This window comes from Egretta garzetta, unplaced genomic scaffold (assembly GCF_000687185.1).
Source record: "Egretta garzetta isolate BGI_Z169 unplaced genomic scaffold, ASM68718v1 scaffold245, whole genome shotgun sequence".
In the NCBI taxonomy this organism is placed as follows: Eukaryota; Metazoa; Chordata; class Aves; order Pelecaniformes; family Ardeidae; genus Egretta; species Egretta garzetta.
In genome coordinates, this window is record NW_009259721.1 from 515,805 (window position 1) to 532,197 (window position 16,393).

Below are 16,393 nucleotides of genomic sequence, written 5' to 3' on the forward strand. Positions count from 1 at the left end.
CCCCCCCACCCCACCACTAACCCCCATCCTGTGAGCCCCCTCCGCGAGGCTCCCCTCTCTCCCCGCAGCCCAGCAGGGAACACGCCGGCAGCCCCCACTAACCCACCCCCACCCTGGCTTTCCGCAGGAGCCTGCCGTACGGGGGCTGTGCTGCGAGCTGAACTCTGTTTCTCCAGCTACATCAAGGAGAATTTTAGGTGGTGACAGATTCCCATTTCTGTGAAAGAGCTTCTGCTTCCCCTTCATTGTCCCAAATTCTTTACATCTGAAGCATGCCAACTCCAGCCCCCCTAAGCCACGTGTCTTGCACGACTGCTCTCTTCAGCCTAGTTTTAGCACCGCTACTGACATTTTTTCCCCTCTCTCTGTTGATTCTGCTCAGGTTTTTATCTTAGGTCTTCATTTTGCCTCCAAATCTGTAATTGAGGAAGGGGGAAAAGCAAAGCTCTTACACAGAGTCCAGGTAAGGTCATGCACAAATAAGGGACGATAATGATGTACTCAGAAAGCTTATTTTGAAAACAAAGCTGATTCAGAGCCCTGGAGAAACAGATCCAATGCAACCAACTCACTACTTCAGCTGCGTTATAAACATTGCCCTGGGCAACTGCCTGAGGTGTGTCCCTTCAGACTGGAATGAATTAGATTTGAGAAAAATGAAAATCTTAATAGAAAAATAACAATTTACAGAAGTCTCTCTGCTGTGAGCATTAACAAAAAGGAGAATTAAGTCTTTGAAATTCTGTGTTACAGGCTGAGACAGCGCGTTAAATATTTGCAATGCATATGAAATTAGAGAATCATCTGTTGGCTTTACTCACGGTCTGGCTTTAGGTGTTTATTATTTAGAAGGCGAAGAAAGCCAACTTTCTGGCAAAATAACGATAGCGAGTTTAATTAAACCCACAAGCAGCAATCCAGAAAAACGCAGTGGTAAGCAGGGTTGGAAAACAGCTCTTCTCTTCAAATGATTGGGTTTTACATATTTATAGTGAACGGTTTGTGTGGGAACAATACCACGCTAAACGCGGCGCTGCATGGGAGCTTCCATCGAAAATACGGCCCCTAGAGATGGGAGTTTGCAGCCCAAGTGCTCGCCTCGCTGCACGCGGCGGCCACGTGTGCACCCGCTAGCGGCCTGGGAGGCTCTGCAGGGAAGCCCTGAGCGAGGCTTTCGTGGTGGGAGCAGCAGTCTCCCTCTCTCATGTGAGAAACCATGAGAATTTCTCTTACGCTGCACTTGTACCTTATTTTTCAATATAACCACCTCGTCAGCTGCCTCTCTCTGCCCCACCTGCCTCCAGCTCTTCCAGAGCAAACGGATGAGCGTCACTCTTTTCTTTAATTTCCAAACATCCTAAAATACTCCTCTTGAAGTGAATTCCCTTCGGAAGTTACAAAGATCAGACTTTGGCAGTGTGGCAAGACCCATCCGCCTGGCAGGGCCACGTGCCCTCCTTACCTTCCTCCGCCACGACCGTCAGAGTCACCACATTGCCCGCGTCCTTGATCAGCTGCACGATGCTGTCGTGCGAGAGCTCAACGATGGACTGACCGTTCACCGCCGAGATGCGGTCTCCCACCTTCAGCTTCCCGCACTGGTCAGCTGGGCTCCCATCTATAACTCGCCCAATCTTGTGAGGAATCACTAGGAAATCAAGAAGAGGCAGAGCAACACCGTTAACATTCTCATCAGACAAGCATCGCACAGACCCAGAGTTGCCACCGTCATCCCGGAGGCTGCTTCTGCGCTAAGGGGCAGCGCTGCCAGCGCAAGAAAAGCCTTCGGATAAGGAAGCAAGCTGCACTGGGAGTGCACGGGAAGGCCAACCCGACAGCACGGCCCTGTCACACACGAGGTGTTGTGCCTGAAGGAAAGCATGGGGAGGCAACGGGTGACACCTGCAAAGGGCTGAGTAAGGCCACGTGTCCCAGGAGCGCCCTGAAGCAGTGTCTGGCCACCCCTGACGTACTGTTTCCCATTTCATGCACAGACCCTGCAGCACTGTGTGGACCCAGAGACAGCCACAGACATCCAGTTTAACCCAGCATTAGGAACCTGTATGCACAGGTTAACTCCTCCTCCTTGCAACCAAAAATTAAGCCTTAAATACACTCAAAAGGAAATCAAACTTCTCCTGCCAGAGCCTGACTTAGCAACCTGGTGAAGAGCACACCCTCAGCTCACCCAGGCAGCACCGCGAGGTCTCCCAGACCAGCACAGACCCGTTCCCCATCCCTGCTTGCCGAGAAGAACGTGCACCTGCAATAGCTGGCCTGAATTTCAGCTAGCAATCCTGGCTTGGTTTCCTCAGTTCGTCCCGTAGCAACGCCCTGCTCTGCATACAGACTCCTCTAGAGGCCAAGGCAACGGGGCCAGGAAAGACAGAACAGGGAAGAGGAGGAAGAAAGGCTGCTTTTAGTTACCTTCCCAGAGGTGAACACAGATGCAGGAACGAGCTGAACTAAACAGGCACAAGGAGGGAGGGATGCTCCACTCCTGCACGGCGCTTCCTCCGGCACCTCTCCCACAGGAGAGCACGGCCACACTCCCGTCCCTCCCTGCCGAGGGCGTGCTGGTGCTCGTGCGCTGCACAGGGAGGGACCACGTTTTACAGTTTGCTGACCCAAAGATGGCACTCGGCAGCCAGGGAGGTGCCACAGTGTCGGAGGAGCCTACCAAGACCTGGGGCAAAAGAACGGCTGCCTGAGCTGCCTGCGTGCTGACGTGGCCGACAGAGCAGGTTCTCGTTACATCAAGGCCCATCGGTCAGCGTGCTTTCCCACGCCTCTAAACCAGCCTTTCGTTCATCTGGATGCCCCAAAGCATAGCGAGCTGGCGCCTGGCGTTCCCAAATCCCCCATCAGGGCTCCCCTGCGCAGGAACCGCTGCACCGTTCCTTGTAACTCATTTCCAAGCACCTCTCCAGACTGACCTCCGCCTGTTTCATAAATGCTCTTCCTGGTACTTCAGGCTCTGGAGATGCAAGCAGGCTGTCGCAGGACACGGGACTGATGGATACCTGTTTTCTGAGTCGCTGCTCCCAAACACGCTTTCCTCTGAGGGGCCGGAGCGGTGAGGAACATCACGCGCCTGCCAGGGTTGTCAGCTGGCTTTTCAAAACCATGACAGAACATCTGAAACACTTCCACAGTGTCATCAGCCACCCAAGATTAAAAAACCATCGAGAATTGTTTTAATGAGCCAGCACACGCAGAAGTTACTGCGAAGGAACAGACATCGATGCCTTCTAGCATCTACCATGAGTTTAAATTTTAATTACACTTCCCTTAATAGACTGCTTTTTTTAAGTATTATATAAACCTAAGAGCCAACTGTGAAGAGTAAAGCACTGCAGGGCTGCAGCCTCAGTTGCTGATTACTTGTTTTAAAATATCCCGGCTTTAGAAAAACACAGTAGCTCATGTGAAAGTGGGGCCCAGGGCAGCTCCGCGCAGCACAGCCTGGGGTGCACCCGCGCCTCCCTCTCCCTGTGCGTTAGGAACAGCCCAGACCACAGGGTTTCTGTTTCCAGCACTGGAATTGGCTTCGGTTGCCTTCTACTTTCAGTTCTAATATCAAATAAGCAGGGGTTTGCAGCAGATCCTTGGACAAAAATGTGGTCTATAGTAAAGCTGTGTTATAACAGAATACCAATCTATTATGGAATAATTATGTTTATATTTTTCTCAATATCCGACTGACCAGACAACACACCGTCAACCCACAGCCACCCTGACGTGGCAGCTGGCTTTAACGTTCTTGGAAAGGTGTTGTCTGAGCCAAGACCGCATCACACTCTAAATATATATCATATTAATTCCGCACAATGTTATTTAGAAAGTTTTTTTCTGTGCTCCTGCTGGGTTTTTATTGTGCAGTAAAATGAAGTGGGAAAACAGAAGCGTCTGAGGCTCAATAAAAAAGAAACACGCTTTCCAGCCATCGTTGTCTGTCTGGAACCAGCTGAGGAAGCTTCAGAGGGCTGATTTACACTGAGGAACTCAAGGGACTGGGTAAGGATTTCAGGAATTCTCTGTACCTCAATGCCAGAGGACTGAGCTTGTCTGTGGGTGAATGCACGGAGGCCTGACACAGACAACCCAAACCTGATGGCCGAAGGGGATGAGTGTCAGAAAGATGATCCTGCTTGCCAGCCATGCAAAAAAAATTCAGTAGCCTCTGCCAAGCCCTGCCAGGTAAGCAGCAGCCATCAGCCCGAGGAACACAAATGCACTCGACTGCACCGAGCTCCCGTGCAGGGGGTCATGGATCTTTCCGTTAATTGAGTTGGACTCCAGGGCTTCCTGCAAGCTGCTTCTCTCATTCACTTCTGCTCACAAGATTTCTTTTTATTTTTGCTTTTAACCTTGGTGATTTTGTTCTTTATCTTCACAGCTATGCCTGAAGCCATGTCCGTATATCAGAAATGGAATTCCAGCGCAGGCTACTTTTTCTTTTTTATGATCTTCCCCGACAAACACCCCATCTGTCTGACAGTAACAACTTCATTGCCTTCTTCCAAGTGCTGCAGCCTCTACTTCCTCAGCTTCCCAAAGCAAGAAATGCCACCTGATTAGGTAATATTAAAGCCGAAGTTGAAACTATACTTCCATTAAAATGCCTATGAATTAACGCAGTGTGAGAATCTCCATCGCCACCACAGCCTGACAGCTATCCACACCCTGCAGACTGCCCTGTACGGGGCGGCTCTGTGTGTCAGACCTTGCCCCCGCGCCCCAAAAGCTGGTGAAAAACAGCGTGAACGTGAAGCGAGACAGACCAAGCTGGCTTGGGCTGGGCTGCAAACAGCGCGAGCGAAAGATGACTGCGTCTACGCAGCGTGCTGTGAAGGTAACACCAGCGCATCAAAGGAAGAGAAATCCCCGAAGAAGCCGCAGCCCTGCTCACGCCTGCTAACGCCAGCAGCAGCTTTGGTACAAGCAGCGAGACCGGGCGGTGACAACGCCGCCAGAACATGGCACTTACCGCCAGGAGGAGGCTTGTTCTTTGAGGTGAGGATGACGAAGCCAAATCCTTCGTTCTCCTTCCTCTGCAGACGGACATCGTAGACCTCTGGGGACTGCTGGTTTGCAAGCTCTACCCGGTTCAGTCGGGGGGAGCCGTTTTGCGTCAAGACAGGCTGCGACTCCTCCTCCTCCGGTTGCTTCTCCCCTGGCAGGTAACAGACAAGCAACAAGTAAGGAAAAAACAATACTGCTGTTCTACCAAGCAGCTACAGCACAACCGCACAGCCCCGTGCCAGTGCCAGCGTGAGGCGATGCTGTCTGCCTGGGAAAGCAGGGGCGAGTTTCTTAACGCTGCAGTTTGGATCAAATAGCCATCAGCTGCAGGACAGAGCGCGCACAGGCCCGGCGTCCTACGCAGGTCTGCGCAGTACGCAAGGAAAGCCTGCTGCACGCTGGCCGCACGCAGCCCAACAGACTCGGCAGCGCGTACACAGGCTGTGTCAGAGGGAGCTGATGCCTTTTTACAGTAAAAAAAAAAAAAAAAAAAAAAAAAAAAAAAAAAAAAAAAAAAAAAAAAAAAAAAAAAATCGCAGCTTTTTTGCATGCTACCAGACCTGCAATGGAGATGCGGCTACAAACTACAACTATTGCTATCTTAAGTGAGGAACAACTGTTTACTCGGAACAAGGGAACCCTTTTTATAAGGCAGTTTGAAGACTGAAGCCAGGCTTTCCTTAGGAAACCAACACAGTTTTGGTCCTGGAGCAGTCTATCTTTCAGAAGGCATCTTAAAAATGCTTTTTCCTTTGACTTGTGTATACTCAGAATGGTTGAGTAACACAGTGGACAAGCAATACTGGTTGCTAGCGGGAACAGGGGACCTGTCATCAGTTCTCCTGAACCCCGTCCCAGCTCTGCCATTCACGTGGTCAGCACCATAGGGTCAAGGACAACAATCTGCCGACCTGGACACTGGTCTAAAACTGCAAGACCACAAGATGCTGCCCTGAACCATCTCTGGTTTGAATGCACCTATTCTTGCTACATGTCCATGTCAGAAGACTTGAGAACACAACACGTTGGACAGAAAAGAGATTGTGTTATTACTCGATTTGCATGGCATCAGTGGCTGTTTTAACTGATACCTGCAGAAGGGTTGAGGAGAACACCACTGCCATCACAATTTTCAGAGCCTGACCCGTACAAGCAGCACAAACTAGCAAGGACCAAAGCATCAGCTTATTAAATTCTGCTTTTCTCCATTTACTCAGAATTGTAACTGCCCCACCTGAATCTCAGGCTGCTCAGCTCTGGTGCAGTAACTGCTAAGTTTCAGAGCAACTTTAGTTTGCTTGATTACAAAACCCAAAGTGCTCCTTTAGCCAGATCAGTGTCCCGCAGGACTCCCTCCGGACAGACAGACACGTACCACCAAAGAAGATCTTCCTCCGGACTGTGAGCAGCACCTGACCATTCCGTGCGGCACCGGTCATTAAGTCCAAAACTTGTTTGTGCGACTTCCCTTTGACAGGGACCCCATCGATACACATCAGCTCATCCGCAGCTCGAAGCCTGCCGTCTTTTTCTGCTGCTCCCAACGGGATTATGGCTCCGATATAAATCTGTCAGCAGAGCAGAGTCAGGGGGTTTGAATGGCAGAACATGAACTCATCAGAACACGTAATGCTTGGAACCCAGGTGAATCCAGACAGACGAGGGCTTTGGGGAAGATGCTTTTAGAGATCATCTGACTCCAACTCTAGCAGGAACACAGCCAGTGAGCGTGCTCCGCAGAAGCTGACTCCGTGGATACAATCTGGGGGCTCAAAACATTCAGTAAATACACAAAGTTTGGGCGGATTTTTAATTCTTATTTCCATGAATTCTGGAAGCATCTCCATCTCCTGAGCATATCTGTCAGTTTGTTAAAGAGCCCAACTTTTGACGTAAGTACACACTGTCTACTTATCACATGTATGTGATTTCTCAGACATCGAAACGAAAGCCTCTGTCATTTATTCCACTTCTATTTTTTTACCAAGACCAGGCCAGAGTGGCTGGGGAAGCAGCAAAAGATTTCCAAAGAACCCAGATTTACAGCTGAAAAGCAGACAGTTCCATGCGTGAAGGTTTTTCAGTGCACGGCTTTTGGAGATTAGATAATGAATTCAAATAGCTGCCCTCCCCTTACCAACGTTGTCTACCCCCACCTCACGAAGCGCCACCGAACAGAACACAGACGAGAACACCGCACACTGTTTCGTATGCTAGGATCACATTCAGGTTAAACAGAAGATTACGAATAAAGACGGCCAGTAATTGTCGGAGGTTAAGCAACGGGGGGCAGGTCATCGGCACACCGCATCCATGGCATTAGCTCGACACTTACCGACAGCTACAGCTGCTATGCAAACAAAACACCACAACCACTACGAAGTGCAACAGAAGGAAGGTCGTTTGCTTTTGCTCTTCCTTTTCTTTAAATGCGTGTTAGGGGGGGGAAAAAAAAAAAAAAAGTCCTAGCACTGGATCACAGCTCTGAATGGAAAAGTCTTCCTTAACTGTGATCAAAAAGCAATCTGTGAGCACCTACTCCAAAAGCTTTTCCTCTGAATGTGGCAGCTGAGGGAACAGCCCCAACGTACAGCACGCGTCTGAGCACTTCTTCCCAGAGAAAAAATCTTGCCTTTCTGGAAACAGAGGGGAGTCTCCCAAAGCAGAACAGACTGCCAGGGGTTTCTGCACTGGCGTTTGCCATCTGCCTCCACCTCCGCCATTCCGTGGCAATCACCTCTCAAGCAGAGTCATCCAGGTCCAACTGCAACAGCTCCGCAGGAGGCCAGGGAACACAACTACACCGACGACTGAAAATCATAACTGAACCCTAGTCACTGACCAGCTTAAAGCAAACCAGGCTCCAACCAGTGTTCTTGCTCTTGTGCAAGCATCAGAGCTACATTTTGATGCCAGTCACAATGTAAAACACCACCAACATCCATTGCAGAAGGAAGCCAGTCTTAATAGGCTCTGCTTCAAGGCTTTCATGAAAATCCCCAAGCACTGCATTTTGTATTTTCTGAAATGAGAGGGAAAAACACGAGGCAAATAAAAGCCTGAAGGAGTGCACAGGAAAGGCTGCGCTTGTCTTCTTGAGACAAATCCCCCAGAAACCAAACTGACTGGCCGAACAAAATGCATTCTGAAAATGTGGTGGGAGAGGCGGGGGGAAAGGGGTGCAACACAGTCCCCAATCTTGCCTCGTTTCACAGGGCTGAGTTCAAAAGAATGGCCTGACGGGGTTTTCGTAGGGTAAGCAGCGGCCTCTGCCCGCCCATCCGCTCCCCAGGATGCGCCCACACGCACGGCACACTGAGCATTACCAGGGCACGTTTTGTGCCAAGACCACCATTGGGGTCGGATGGAAACGGGCAAAGGCTGAGCACCAGCGCTGCCCTTCTGAGTGCTCCTGAGCCACAGCAACAACGGCAGGAACACCATCGCTACTACCAGCCGGACAGAGAGAGCTGCTGCCAACGACAGACCCTAGAGAGCGGGAAGGGCACAGCAGCCTTGCAGATTGAAGTCAGCCACAAAGAGGAAAAAAAGAAAGGTAATGTGGATCAATTCTTTAGAAGGCAGGTCCTGAACTGATCCGTTTTGCCATCACTGAAGTGTTTAGGAAGAGGGAAATGAGGATGACAGTTGGCGTCATTCTAACAGTAATGCTGTAGATAACACGTAGGCAACTGTAAATCGTTTCACTTACGGGCTGATCTGGTCCGTCCCCTCCAAGCACCCGGAAACCAAAGCCTGACTCTTGTTTTCGCAGGAAAACATCCAATTCTCTTGTGTTTGGAGCTAAGACAAAGCAACATGTCAAAACACGTAAGGAGCTATCTTGGATTATTGCAATATTATGCTTTTGTGGTGCAATTCTGACTCTTACTAACAGAACACGGTAACCAGAGATACAGTAAATAATTCAAACAGTCAAATCTTCAGTGATGTTCCCTTTCCAAAATGGAAAAAATAAATTCTCAAGAAAAGACTGGAAAAAGAAAGGATAGATTGCCAAATGCCAAAGGAGAAATCACGGCTGCAGTCGTACGGTGGGACAAGTTAGAACCCGGTCCGTGATACAACTCAGAGCTACCTTCTATAAACTCTGAATGGCCTGGTCTGCTTTAGTTTACTTCAGAACTCAATCGTCCTTGAGACCATTTCTATGATTAACTGTTTTACTGTAAATGTGGCTGAAGCATATTGTATTTTTTTTTTAAAAAAAAAATGAGTTACACATTTCTTGAAATGTTTCATCTACTGGAGGTTAACAAACTCAACACGAAAGCCATGGTAGTTTTACCACACATAGGAAAAAGAAAAAAAATCCTTTGTAATTGAATATTTCCAAGTTGAAGTTGATGTACTCACGTTTGTCCTCATATATAGTCTTAGACTTCAGGTAGACTTCCGAAGGGTCTGGTTTGGGAGAGCCTGGTCGTACAGCAGTAGGTGGAAATGGCATCGGCTGCGGGATGGGATCGCCGACAGCTTCCAAACTACCTGAACTGTCCTGCTTGTCCTTCTGAAACACAGGGCACCCCACAAAATCCATATGAAATCAAATGTATAACTGAGTTTGTGTATGCTTGCATGCAAAGCCAATAAACATCGTGCAGAGGTGAAATGCAGGGCAAAGCAAGGGAATAGGGGAATAATATTACAACCCAATGTAGCTTTTCCTATATATGTGTCCGATTGGACTACTGAAGTCTTCCTCACAGGCCACCGATTTCTACTGAAGACTGGGCTCAAGGGAGGATCTGGGTAACTATAGGCCCATCAGTCTTACTTCAATCCCTGCGGAAGTTATGGAACGAATCCTCCTGGGAGCCATCGCAAGTCAAATGAAGCCAGCATGGCTTCACTAAGGGCAGATCGTGCTTGACAAATCTGGTGGTCTTCTATGACAAAGCGACCTGGTCAGTTGACATGGGGTGAGTGGACGACCTGAACTTCTCCAAGGCTTTCAACACAGTTCCCCACCGTGTTCGACACCCAGGGGCGAAGCAGGGCGTACAGGACTGGTCACGTTCAGAGAAAACACCAATTCCTCAGCAGGCGCCTGCTGGGATCTGGACCGCGGTCCACCACCACGGGCATGAGCTGCTCTGAGGGCACTGCCTCCTGCCCCCTGCCAAACTGTGCCCCAACAAGAGCACTTGAGGTGTAACCCCCCCCACGGTGTTTGCTGCAGGTACCCCAACGGCATTATAAATCCTGGACAGGAGGAATACGCTTGGGCAGCGTGCGGCGTTAGCAATTCAGTATTTGCACTTCCCTTTATGATCTGAGAGCTGCAACACCCCATTAGTATTTCACGAAGAAAGGACACCAAGCATCCTTGTGGCCTTCCACTCTAATTTCCAATTGATTATGCACTAAAGTAACTCCAAATACTTATTCTGGGCTGAAACCCAACCTGGAAAACTGGAACATGGTAGCCTGCATGCGTCTGTGCATGTTAAACAAAAGCACAAGGAGAATAGGCTTAGATATGCCCTTTTACGAGGAGTGGAAGAACACCCCCCCAGGCCATTTAGCAGTTTGACACTTCTTACATGTTTATAAACACAAGAACTTGCCCTTTTTAACTGAATTATTTTGCCATGCTGCTTAATGCCACTGAACATTGAGCGCTCCGTGGGAAGCTGCTGCTGCACGTGTGCTAGAACACCGGTCCCCGCGTCCGTAGTATTTTTAGCACGCCTGCACAGAGCGCACTGGCAAGGCTGGTGCCCTCAAACCAGAGAGATTTACGCGCTGATTTATTTCGTGTGGGCAGCTGTACGATTGCAAGGCACCAAATCCCCAAGTCTTGTTGAGTGCAGCCTGTTTCACGCGCACTGGACTTGTGTGCTCACATTACCCCGCTGCTGGGATATTGCTTCAATACCCAAACAACAGCAGGACAGAGGTACAAAAAGAAGCTACATCCACATCCTGGTCATGGGGTTTTCCTAAAATGAGATTGATTGTTCCATACAAGAAACATTTTTAAAGAAACAGCTCGGTTTGCCAACCAGCCTAACTGATAAAAGAAGTGCTCATGGCAAAAATATGCATTACTATCAGCATTATCCAACCAGAGGATATTTTATTAAGCCCAAGTATTCTTTTCTGAGCTAATATACATTAAAGATACCCCAACAGATCGAACTTCCAAGAATAGTGGGTATCAGACGAGAAACGCACCACTACCTAGAGACTTCCTGAAAATACGGATTCAAAGACAATAAGCGTTGTAAGAAGCGAGTACTAACCAGTCCATTGATTCTGTGCAAGGACTGAGAATTACTGAAGTACTGTAAACTTCCTTTAGAAATCCCATTTCACTCTAATACAGGTAATTAGCAACGAAAAAAAATAGGTACAGTATTGCGTTTCCCTTGCAATGGGTGTTCTGCCAGCAGGTACTTGAGACAATGTCTTAGTGGCAGCTAAGCAGATGAGGTTCTGCTAAATCATCCTGCAGAATATCACAGGCACTGAAACCCAGAGGAGATGAGGTTACAAATGCAGGTCAAAGTGTGAACGCAGGCAGCAATTTCAGCAATTTCACGGTGCAAAAAAAGGAAATAAGGATTTAACTTAAATGGCAATATCATATCTAAAATCATGACAAATCAACAATACTACACCCACTGTCACACGAGATCTGTGCTGCATTCTTGACTCTTCAGCAGAAGAAGAGACAGCCATCATGTCCACTAAACAACGCAAAAACTCAAAGGCATTTTTGTGTTGAGTATACCATATTTATGAGTCTGTTTTGCAACCATCCCCCCTGAATATTCTCCATCAGAAACACATTTAAATACATTGCTAATACTCACCCCTTTGGCAGTTTTAGTAGGTGAGGGTGGACCTGAAGAAAATACAATGCAGAAAGCAATTTCAGTACTAGGTCACCAGAAGTTTAAACAGCATTAAGGCAATACCATCGGCTCCTCCTGGGCTGAAAATAAAACCTGCTTGTTCACTCTTCTTTTAAATGGAATGTGAACATTCAGTTGACCAAAAGCATCACTTCAGAGAAGTCTCAAATTAGAATTGCCAGCTGTATGGCAATGAAAAACATGGACTTCTCTTTGTGCGAGACACTGGTCAACCAAATCACACATCAGCTCATTGGACACAGAGGCTTTGTGAATTTGTCTAGAGGAATTTCACTTGCAACTGAACAAATCTAATTATTACCTTAGATGGTTAAGGAACAGTAGCATTTATACAGAAAGAGACATGGAGATTTTTGCAAGTGGTCATGACTAAAGTGACACTCTCAGGGCTACTACAGAAGCTTAAGGGGACACTGAGCAGCCATGCGTTGCTTCATAATTCATGCAGCTCCTTCTGGCAAACACACAGGATCTGCTAGTCAGCTTTTGGGGAGAAGACACATTCTGGTCTGTGACTGACAGTCAATGAAGAGGTATAAATATGCAAATGCCAAAATGAGAATTTTTCTGGTATTTCCAGTGATTAGCTCCGCCTCACTGCTGATGCTTCTTCCCATCTCCTGTAATCGCCTGTCCATTACAGCTACTGGAATGCATTTAGAGAGCCTCAGAAAACTCTGTCCATCGTACACTCTGTATTATGCTAGAGACCATGTTTTTGCTTTAGCGCTCCCCAGACACTTGGAAGAGCCAGCGCATAAACATATCGTAATAACATTTTGGAAAAAACATGCTCTCACCCCAAATACTCAGGGTATACATTAAACTTAGAACATAGCAGCTCAGAGGCATAATAAGCTGCTATGTAACCATCAAGACTGGACACAATTTAGGTGTCACACTGAAAAGGGACTTTTATAAAGCACATAACCACATACGACAACTGTAAATTTACATACGTACCTCCTCTTAAGATAAGCAGCGGCACCTCTGCTCCTACTGGAAACTGCTTCAGTACCTCCACCACTTGCAGATGGGTCAAACTCTGTACGTTCTGATGGCAAATCTCCTTGATGACGTCCCCTTTCTGAAGGCCTTGGCACCATTGGCTGTCTAAAATCATTTTCACCTTCTGTCCTGTTGGACTGTCTGCAATGGCAAACCCAAAGCCCTTAGGACCTTTGACTAGAGGAATGGTGACCAGCTCTGGCTGAGAGCCTCCTGAAGACGCAAGAGAGATCCTCTGTTCAGCTGTATCTGTGCAAGGGCCGTTCAGACGACCATTGACCAACATAGGGCCCATTTTCCCATTCTGGTCCAACACAACTGCTCCTGCTACTAAATCTTGGCTGGTCACACAGGCATCTCCTTTGGCCACAGGCAGTCCGTTGATAATAGGTGTAGCTGCCACTATATCTACCACAGGGTCTTCGTTGTCGTCAGGAAGAGGATAACCACGACACAAAGTCATGTTCACATACTGATTGACAGGAACAAGTTGAAACATCTGGACAACATCTGCATGGGTATGGCCAAGGACACAACTTCCATTTATGTCTACAATGACATCACCTGTTACAAAAGAAAGTTCAACAGCGTCAAAACCAGACATGAAACCACCCACACCTGTCCTGTGTCCTGAGGCCCAGAGCAAAAGCCCAACTGGGGGAAATCACTGTGCAGTCTTCAAAACTCGTAACAAGTGGTTGCTGGGCTACTACCTCTTGGCTACCTGTTGCCAAAAAGCATGGAGGATTTCCTCTTTGCATTTCCTCTATTTCATCTCAGAACACAGTGTGCTAAATATATGAAGTTTAATCTGCAGTAGATTTAAAAAATGATACAGAACAGCCACAGGAGATGAAGCAGTGCAAGTGTACTACTGCAAGCAGATGTCTTCTACTTTAATTCATATGGTACAGCATCCTAAACTCAATCCAGAACAAATCGGATTTTGGGGGGGGATGGGGTGTCCTATGTTTATTTTAGGACTGGCTGAACTTAAGCTAGGATTGCGCCCACACATATTCCGTGCTCCTACACTCTTGCCACACGTGGCTAAGCACGTATTTTTAAAATTAAGTGGAAGTAGGCTTCAGGTCCTGAAACCTTGTTTCAGAATTTGCATCATTTTGATCACGAAACTTTGCACATGCAGAGCAGTATTCCCAGCAAGCAAACACTGCTATCACCTCCCGGGCGCCAGCAGAACAGTAACTCCCCTATTACTTGAACCACCACCGGAACAGACGTGCATCTTCCCATTGAACACGTGTGGCACCACAGCACAACGCTGCCTTCATTTTTACAAAGAGGAAAATGAACCGCATACAAACACGTTCAAACCACGGGTCAGCAACAAAAGACAAAACTGCTTCACTTCATAAGTCACCAGTGTTAAATCATCAAAAGCGTGAACTCTCCTTACTCCTCTTCTCTGAAGAGTACCAGAGTGTATGTGATGGGTAAAGAAGCGTTTTTTCTTTTCCAGTGTGCAAACTGCAGGTTACAGTAAGCTCATAGGTAGCTTACTTAAGCGTACAATAACCACGACAAAGTGCAATTCTTCATGGACCGCAGGTGCCCCCATCCTTCTTGTTTCCTCATTTGCCCAGTTTGTACATTTTGGCAGCAACAAGGCACAACACAGACCAGGATTCAAGCACACTGGTTTTTACTTCACGTATAGGGAGGAAACAACAAAACCATCCTGTAAACAACGACGAAGCCAAAAGTTTTGGCTAAAGCAGAACTACTGAAATCTTCAGAAGTGTCCTCGAATAGATTTGTAGCTAGAACGTTGCTGCCTTTCCTTTTGAGCCGCTGCTCTGCACAGATCTTTCACAAATCTGCGAACTGTTTCACTTAGTGAGGTGCTCATATTCAGCGTCGGAGGACGGAGTCACCCAACCTCCCGTGCCTCAGAAGCCGCGCTGTGGAAAAGCACCACGGTAAATGGGAGTTGAGAGAAATACTGCTTTACCTGGTGCAATTCTCCCATCTTGTGCAGCAGGTCCATCCTTTAACACATTCTTCACCTGGAGAAACTCATCAGGTCTGTCCCCTCCAATGATTGTAAAGCCAAATCCCATTGTACTCTTTTTCAGCGATGTCCGTATAAGTGCCCCTGTGAGTTGGGACGGATCTCTAGTGAAGACAGACTTCTCTGGCCCTTTTGAATTATGGGGGAGAGAGACATGAAGGTAGGAAGCCAGGGTTAGTTTTGATATGTTTGTGGGGTTTGGGTTTTTTTTTTTTTTAAGGTATCATAAAGGTTAATGATTTGTTTGGTTAACATTGGTTAACCTCTGCAGCACTGTGATGGAGCAAAGCAAACAAGACACTGTGACACCCAGTTCACAGCTGAGTTAAGCAAATGGGAGAGTTAAAGAGTTTTTTCAAGATGGTAGTACAAGTTACAAGAGAGCTGGAAGTAAAGCTCCCACCGCTAATTCCCGTTTTTGCACTCCAACCCTTGAATATGAAGCTTGAAGTAGATCAAAAGCATAAAAATTCAAGGTGTGGTTTTACCTGCATCTTCCAGCTGGCACTTCTAACCCTCCACATCTTCAAAAGCTGCTTGTGACAGCCAGCTTTAGAATGATCAACGTGATTTTAAAGCAGTCTTAGGGTCTCAGTTCAATTTTAACATTAAAAAAAACACATTCAAAAACCCCTACTGATCTGGGAGGGCAACACCACCATGGCCAGCAAAAAGACAAGGCCAATGCCTTGGTGAACTCCAAAATCGGTTACTCATGCTGCGTACCTGCAGACAAAGACCTGAGTGACAAAGAACACAATATTCGGTGATACCTGATTTTGACGGGCCAGCATCAGTCTGTCCAAGCTGTTTTTTCCTTTTGGCTTCCAATACAGGGTTTTCAAACTGAGTTTTCTGGTTGATGTGACTGCAGACACACAAAAGGAGATGGGGATTTCAGCAGAGTACCCTGCCTCTTCCACAGAAAAGACAGCCACAAAAGATACATCTACAAACACTACTCTTTATTATCTCGGATTAACGCTCCGGAGGGATGAACGATGAACTACCATCATCGACACCGAAAGCACTTTTGTTCTTTCAAGAACTTGATGTAGCAGCCAATGCAATTGTACTTCCTGTAATTGCCAGGCGTGCCTTCATGTCACTGCAGGTTTTCACCAGGTTGTAAGTGATTAGAGCTGAGAAAATCTGCTTTTTCTCTTGACATTATGCGTGGCTTCCATCTCCCTACAATGTTTACAAACTCAGACACCACCTTTTTACTGGCAGATGCTGGAGTAGTACAGTGGAGTGGAAAACCCCAGTAAGTCTGAGCAGAATGTGAACACTTGTGTCGGCTTTGCTAAGCCTGAAGATGTTGGCTCATTCTCTGCAGCTAACAGTTTCAACTCTACTCATTTTCTGCTCCATGGTTAAGGAGAGATTTTGTTTACTCTGACCCGAAGGAGCTCGGAAG

The 16,393-nt window shown here is 47.4% G+C and overlaps 1 protein-coding gene across 1 annotated transcript in view; it reads right to left on the minus strand.

The window, feature by feature from the left end:
* Window positions 1-16,393, minus strand: part of MAGI3 (membrane associated guanylate kinase, WW and PDZ domain containing 3) — a 34,672-nt gene that overhangs the window by 7,153 nt on the left and 11,126 nt on the right. The window contains exons 8-16 of the mRNA XM_035894867.1: window positions 15,747-15,841; window positions 14,914-15,102; window positions 12,894-13,502; window positions 11,868-11,899; window positions 9,403-9,556; window positions 8,738-8,829; window positions 6,401-6,593; window positions 4,991-5,176; window positions 1,463-1,648 (exon numbers count right to left, since the gene is read on the minus strand). Of these exons, the coding sequence (XP_035750760.1) occupies window positions 1,463-1,648; window positions 4,991-5,176; window positions 6,401-6,593; window positions 8,738-8,829; window positions 9,403-9,556; window positions 11,868-11,899; window positions 12,894-13,502; window positions 14,914-15,102; window positions 15,747-15,841 (1,736 nt within the window). The remainder of the gene's footprint in view (window positions 1-1,462; window positions 1,649-4,990; window positions 5,177-6,400; window positions 6,594-8,737; window positions 8,830-9,402; window positions 9,557-11,867; window positions 11,900-12,893; window positions 13,503-14,913; window positions 15,103-15,746; window positions 15,842-16,393) is intronic.